Source organism: Euprymna scolopes, chromosome 26, assembly GCF_053919585.1.
Source record: "Euprymna scolopes isolate OS-2025 chromosome 26, ASM5391958v1, whole genome shotgun sequence".
Taxonomy (NCBI): Eukaryota; Metazoa; Mollusca; class Cephalopoda; order Sepiida; family Sepiolidae; genus Euprymna; species Euprymna scolopes.
In genome coordinates, this window is record NC_136507.1 from 67,076,238 (window position 1) to 67,083,737 (window position 7,500).

A 7,500-nucleotide genomic window follows, 5' to 3' on the forward strand; every position below is an offset into this window, starting at 1 on the left:
TATATATATATATATATATATATATATATATATATATATATATATATATATATATATATATATATGCACTTGTGTGTGTGTCTGTTCTGAAACGATTCTTTTTCTAGTTATACGAAAATATATAGGATAAATTTGCTACACAGATTGTCGCATTTTGTATTATGAGTCCTTATGGCTAAGAAACACGGCAAATTCTGTGTAGCTTAATTACCATATATATTTCGATAAATTGCTACCTGGCTATGCCTACGTATTGAGCATTGTTTAAGCAAACACTGAAAGTAGATACATAAAATATATCTTCCTTAACTTTTTATGTGGGCACATGAAACAGGGCCACAGGGATATGGGAAGGCAAACGTAAAAGGCATATACGAAGCTTGATACACGAAAAATGAAAACGATATGTGTAATTATAAAAGCTAAAACTACGTTAATGTTCAACAACAGGCGGGATAAATTTATTGCCGGGGTCAACGAATAGTTATTAGATGCATGCGCAATTATAACCAATTATTAATCACATTTGAATGTTAGTCAACAATACAGTGTAGCCTACATTGCACTGTAGAGAACTTGCCGTTGATTTTGATAAAATTATTTTTTATACAATGGCTTGAATTAAAATTTAAAAGGTAAAAGTCAAATATTATGTTTTATTTGTGCTCTAAAAAAACCATTCATTTCCCACGCGATCATGTCTGATAAAAGAACCTTGTGTTGGTTTTTATATCCTGGGTCTTTCTGCTTGTGGGGTGATAAAACTTCTAAAATGTACTCATAATGTTAGGCTGTATAATTTTGGTTAAACTTGGACTTTTTTGTTCCTTAATCGGATTTTTTCTAGTGTCGATTTTCAATACTTATCAGAGGCAAACCTATCTAAGAACACGCCCAGACACATAAAATATATTTGTGTGAAATTAACAAAAAATAACATCGACCCAGCTGTTTCAGAGTCCATAGGGAACTCACACACACAGTGCTTTTTTATACATAAATAGAAATTTGTAATAAGCAACGTATAAGGACTGATCATATATGACCTTATGACGAGCTTCACACCATAACTTTCGTTGATTTAGTTTTTTTAAAAAAGTGTCAAATCTACCCCGTTACATCTGAACCACCTTCTGGCCAAGATCACAGTGTAGTATCCGTTCTGATGCCACACTTCACGTTTTCTGTTCTCGCTCAGTACAGAGGCAATCTTTATTTTGGTTCCTATCCAGAGTGCCCCTTTTTGGGGAGCTGAATTTTTCCCCCACATTAAAAACTGACCTTGTGTCTAACTCTGCCCTTGTGTGGAGACAAGTAAATAGGAACATCTGAACTACCAAAATGTTTGCTATTAGATTTGCTTATCAAGGCAAAAATCTATTCGAAGGCGAGGGTTAATGAGATCAATAGATCGAAAGAAATCGTAATTCTTCTCTTACGTTGTAGTTCCTGGCGTTGGTTAAGGCAATTTTAGATGACGATAGCGTCTTTAGGTTCATAAAACCGCACTAACATTGAATATGAATTAAGTATAAAAAGTTATGTTATATCGAAAGAATAAAATGGATATACCGGGGCATGCATACATATTAAAATAGAAATAAAATAAATATTATGTATGGCTATATATATTTCTATTTTCAAATCTATTCATATACATTTGGTACGTGTTTATATTTTTATTTTATATTTTCAAACTTATTTATATAAAGTTTGGTATGTATGTATATTTATATATTCCAATATATGTATATAAAGTTTCGTATGCGTATATATTTATATATTAATGTTTTCAAACCTTTTTATATAAAGTTTGCTATATGTATATATTTTTTATTTTATGTTTTTAAGCCTATTTATATTAAGTTTGGTATATATATATATTTATATTTTCAAATCGTATTCATATAAATTTGGTATGTGTATATATATTTATGTTATGTTTTCAAACCTATTTATATAGTTTTGTATGTATATATATATTTATATATTTATGTTTTCAAATATAAGTATATAAAGTTTCGTATGCGTATATATTTATGTATTAACGTTTTCAAACCTTTTTATATAAAGTTTGGTATGTATATATATGCATATTTTCAAATCTATTTTTATAAAGTTTGGAATGTGTATATATTCATATATTTTCAAATCTATTTATATAAAATTTGGTAATGTTCTTCGATAGGTTTTGTATCGGAATGCCCTCGATAAGTATTGAAAATCGATAATCGAAAAATCCAATTGAAGAAGGAACAGTTCTAGTTTCACCAAATTAACACCCGTATACAGCTTAACATTGCAAGTGCATTTGAGAAATTTTTTCACCGCACAAGCAGAAGGGCCACACACATAAAAATCAACACTAAGTTCTTTGATAAGGCAGGAGCGTGTTCGAAATGAATGTTTCCGTTTAGAGCACAATTGAGAGATGAGACTTAACTTTTGTATTTTAAACTTTAATTCAAGGCATTATATAAAAATAGTTTTATGAAATAGCTTCTTCCCTAGAACGGCTAGACTTTGGAATTCTCTTCCTGCTACCTGTTTTCCAAACTGTACTGATATGCAGAAGTTCAAATACAACGTAAACCAACAGTTTAATCTTTCTTAGGCATGGTCCCAATTAGCAGACCTTTACGTCCAAGTGGCAATATGCTTTGTTTGAGGTAAGGTTAAGTAAAAAAAAAGTAGGTTCTCTACAGTGCAATGTAGACTACAGCGTATTGTGGAATAAGTTACTAGAGGTATGTGAAGCTTCCTCCCGATGGATCGTGGTACGTCCCCAACTAGAACAGATAATTAATCGATTTGATTGAAAAATGAGCGATTTCACCGATTTCGATAACAATATAAGTATTGGACGTGTGAAACATTCGTTGATCCTCATTCAATCCCGGGCAACGTCTGGATGCTTTACTAGTATATACATAACTATTATTTTGTAAACTATTTTCAGTATCTTTGATTGCCTTTTAATAAATTTCTATTGTCCTACTCACTTAAACCTTTTACGCCTTTTGTAGCGAAACATTTTTTTTTTACTTTTATTTGCTGAAAACAAGGCATATTACCATTTAGACGTAAGAAACTACTATTTGGGACAATCTACAGGAATATTATGTAGGGAGTTGAGCAGCGAAATGTCTGTTTACATTACATTTAAACTTCTGCATGTCAGTACAGTCAGGGAAGCAAGAGACTGAGAGGAAATTCCAAAATTTAGCAGTTTGAGGACAAAAACTATTAGAATAGATGTTTTCCGGTATCGCGGAATCTCTACAGTGTAGGGGTGGGGTTTCGTTGATTGTCGGATTAGTCGGGGGTATTTACGTCGAGGGGGCACAACTGATACGAGTTCATCAGAGCAGGTTCCATTAAAATACTTGTAAAACAGGCACAGGTATGTAACATAGCGGCGATGGGACAGAGGTTGGAATTTGGTTGATAGTGTAGTACCTATTCGATTTGATATGATTTTTTGGGATCCTATCTAAAAGGGGGATTAGAGGTAGATGCAAGAACCCCAAAAATGGCAACAATATTCCTTTTGCAAACATTTGATTTTCTTTTAAATACGAAGAACGATTTTTAAAAAGAGAATTATAAAGTGTGTGGCCATGTAACGTGTTTTTAAAAGAATTGAAAGTGCGTGAGGGGGTGTAAGCAACTTACGTTTGAGACAATCCTGCTCATCGCCGTCGTATCTACCCCAACCAGGGCAACACGTGTACGAAATTTGGTGCTTCGTTTCCAATCGAACAACATGGCGGATCGCTGTCTGGTAGATCACTCTATAAAAAGATTGCGTATGATTACAAAAAATTAGATATACTCTACGTTATTATACAGTCATATATAAAAAGAAAATCTAATATATAAACGGCTATATGTCTGTCTATCCGTCGATCGGTCTGTCTGTATCCACATTGCCAAACTCTCTCCTCCGAAACTAAAAGTCGCAGAGCGGTGCTAGGGGTCTTAAATGATTGGATTTTTAACAGGCCATACTTTAGTGGGTGTTTAGCAGGTTCAAATAGTTTTAAGAGGTCAAAAATGGGCCAAATTTGAAACAAAAAATCGTTAAACATTTTGTACATTTATCTTAGTTTATTTTTAATTTTTAATCTCTTTTTTTACAGTGGTAACGTCACCAGCTTTGAATGCCACAGTTTCGGTTTCGATTGTAGCTGATGGCACTTAAATACTTTTTTTTTACTTTTGAAATCACTATTCTATAATAATATATACGAAATCTGGGCAAATTAAAATATCATATTTAAGCGAATTTTACGCCCGGGCAAAGCCCCCCCCCCTCCTGCTAGTAAATATATACAATATGAAATAGACTTTTGTCCATTGACTTACATAGAGTGATTGATGGTTGAATATGGTTAAATTTGTGTACATTATTTTGCATTAAATACTATTCCTTATTAACCAAGCTCTGCATAAGACGAGTATTATGATACTTAGCTCGCTGCACCTTAGAAGAAAGGTCTCTACAAAATTTCAACCAGAGTTTCCCAGACACAGTTAAACAGATAGACAGACTAAGAGAAATCTCTACTATCATATAAAATGAACTCTGTGTGTGTGTGTGTGTGACAGAGAGAGAGAGAGAGAGAGAGAGAGAGAGAGAGAGAGAGGAGAGCAAATAGACAGGTTAGGAGAGAAAAAGAGTTGCGAAAAGAGGAAGGGGAGAAACAGGGAAAGAATCGAGAGACAAATAGTTAAAGAGAAAAGTCTTAATAGAAATATATTACACTTTTGCCCCAGGCAACGCCAGGTAGCACTGCTAGTCTAATTACAAAAGCTCAAAAAAGAAAAGACTCTCTTACCTGAGAACCGTGCAATATCCACTGCCGGTGCATGGTTCCACGAATCGTCGATAGATGGGGCGGTTGTAAGTCTGTGCATGTTTCACAGGAACCTGAATGACACGCTCACTTTTGCAGACATGTTGCCTGTGAAATGAAAATAGAACCATGATTAAAAACTCTTGTTTTACATGAAATTGTTCATTGCTCTCAAAATAAATACGTGTATTGCTGTAGAAAATACTTGGCTGGTTATTTCATTTAAAAAAAATTGATATTACATCTATTGTATAAAGGGCAGTTGTCTGTGTGTATGTTTGTATGTCCAGCTGTATACGGCATAATCACGTTGACACACCGGTTCTTGTCAGATCACCAAAGTTAAGCAACGTTGACCCTGGCTAGTACCAGATGGGTGACCATTTGGGAATTCTAGGCGCTGTATGTGCTCTCAGCTTATCTCGGCATTTGTTTCCAGTCGCCTTGAACCTCCACTTGCCACTCAGGAGATGTGTGGTTGGAGATTGTACAACTCTTGCCACAAAAAATTTATGCGCAGGCGCCTTTACAGTGGGTATACATAGTTTGTGAAGACTGAGGAAGTTACCATATTCATATAAAACTAAAAAAAAACTACCACTCGAACACTCACAAAGTTGATATTTTCTTGATCGACGTTGCCCTGGATAAATAATATAGCTAAAGTTTAGAAAATACATACTCATTCTTTGACCGTAAACTGGTACAGATTTCGTCAGTAGAGATAGGAGGTTCCATTAAAATTATGTACTAAAGGGAAGTAATTCTGATTTTTTTTCAAGAAGCTATTTTCCTTATCCTAACTCATTACTCCTGAAATTTATAAAACCATAAAAAATATGTTCAGAGAAAGGCATGGACTGGGTGAAGACGAAATATGAGGTGGGGAGAGGGAAGGGGAAAACGGTAAATGGGGGAAAGAAAAAGAGATATGTATAGAAGCTTTAATAGAAATATGTTAGACCTTTGGCCTGGGCAATGTCAGGTAGCCTTGCGAGTCGTCTATCAATGTTTTACATTTTTACCTCAAGCGTTTTTAAATATCGGTACTCTCCAGCCAAAATGATAGCTTCGGATATGTGGTCAAGCCGAGGGTTGGAACCGCGTCTCTCTGGCCAATGTGGTCTGCTGCAACCATTTTGAAATATATTGTCCCCTTAGAGTTTTCAAAACCGATTTGTTATTCATTTCCACAATCATAAGATACTTTTATGTCATCTTTTTCTTTTGCTATTTTTATTATCTATCATAAATACTTCATAAGATTTTTCGTTGGTGTTTTCCCCCTTTCAACCAAGTTGTTTTGTATCTTGGTCCAATTTATAATTATAGCAATTAGTTGGCAGGTACTTGCCCCACTCCACTTGGACTAGGACTTGAATCTCACGATGCTAGCCACACTGATGGGACTATTATGTATACTGGTGATCTTTAAAGCTCCGCAGAGCGATAGCATCATATTCATAACTACCAAACTATCAAACTAATCAAGGCTTAAATCCCAAATCTAATCAAACTTCACACACTGTACTCACTAATCTTACTTTGTGTAACCTACTTATCACATTATACATTATTTGATACCAATAGAGTTTTGTTTACGTTAAAAGATGATGTTATTCAATTTAGTTTATTTGGCAAAAAAAAACCAACAACAAAAAAAGACAACAAAAACAAGCCTGCCTTAATTGTCATATAGAAAAATGGCGATAGAAATTTACAGAGAAGAGAATATAATAGCTTAGCACCTGTTCAAATTCACCTTAAATTGTTATGTTGTCGGTGTCTTTATTAATTTATTCTATTCTAAGTTCGGGGGATCCTGATAGAAAAAACGACTCTCTTTGGTTTAATCGAAATCGGTAATGAAATAATTTCTTGTAGTGTTCGCATAAATCTCTTTCTTGTGCAGAAATCTAATATATAAAAGCTAAAATGGACGCGATTCGCAAACGGACATCGTCTCTATCTTTTTATTTTTATTTTGATCGAGTTTTTAAAAAATCCCTTGTTTCGAGTGTTTGTCTTTTTCATATAAATTAAGCGAAACTAATTCAAGCAAACACAACCACCTGGTCTTCCGGCTGCATAGTATCTGTTCTGTAATTGGTCCTTGGTCAGTGTAGGGGAAACCCTTCATACTGATACAATTACTATTTATTTGGATACTATCAGAGTGCTCCCTTTTGGGGGAGAGCTAGTGTTCCTTAAATTATAAACGACCTTGTGTCTAATTTGCTTTCGTGGGGAAACAAATAAATACCACGACAGAAAGCGGAAAGCTTAACTGGCCCTAGGCTAGGTATAAAAAAAGCAGCCTTCATTTCTCCGCCGACTCCTATGATTCTTAATTTAATTACCAACTCATTGAATTTACTGTCCTCTTTGGCCTGATGGTTAGCTAGGAAGACTAATTACACTACATTTTTGAGTTCAATACCACCTCTCTATCTTTTAAAAAATTTTTTTTATTTCGTCCTTGTACCAGTATCCTTCATCCGGGCAAAAGTTAATTACCAACTCATTTAATTCATTATCCTCTTTTTTTCACGTTCTTTTTCTCCTTCGCTGTACAGGTTCGAGCCTGCCTACCTACTACCATTTTTTTTGTTCAACACACACACCTCCAAAAAGAAAAAAA

The 7,500-nt window shown here is 34.4% G+C and overlaps 1 protein-coding gene and 1 pseudogene across 1 annotated transcript in view; one reads left to right on the forward strand and one right to left on the reverse strand.

Moving 5' to 3' along the window:
* LOC145248139 (uncharacterized) overlaps window positions 1-7,500 on the reverse strand; it is a 173,820-nt gene that overhangs the window by 97,781 nt on the left and 68,539 nt on the right. The window contains exons 2-3 of the mRNA XM_080109953.1: window positions 4,842-4,967; window positions 3,676-3,794 (exon numbers count right to left, since the gene is read on the reverse strand). Of these exons, the coding sequence (XP_079966079.1) occupies window positions 3,676-3,794; window positions 4,842-4,967 (245 nt within the window). The remainder of the gene's footprint in view (window positions 1-3,675; window positions 3,795-4,841; window positions 4,968-7,500) is intronic.
* On the forward strand, window positions 5,152-5,268 carry LOC145248597 (5S ribosomal RNA; annotated as a pseudogene).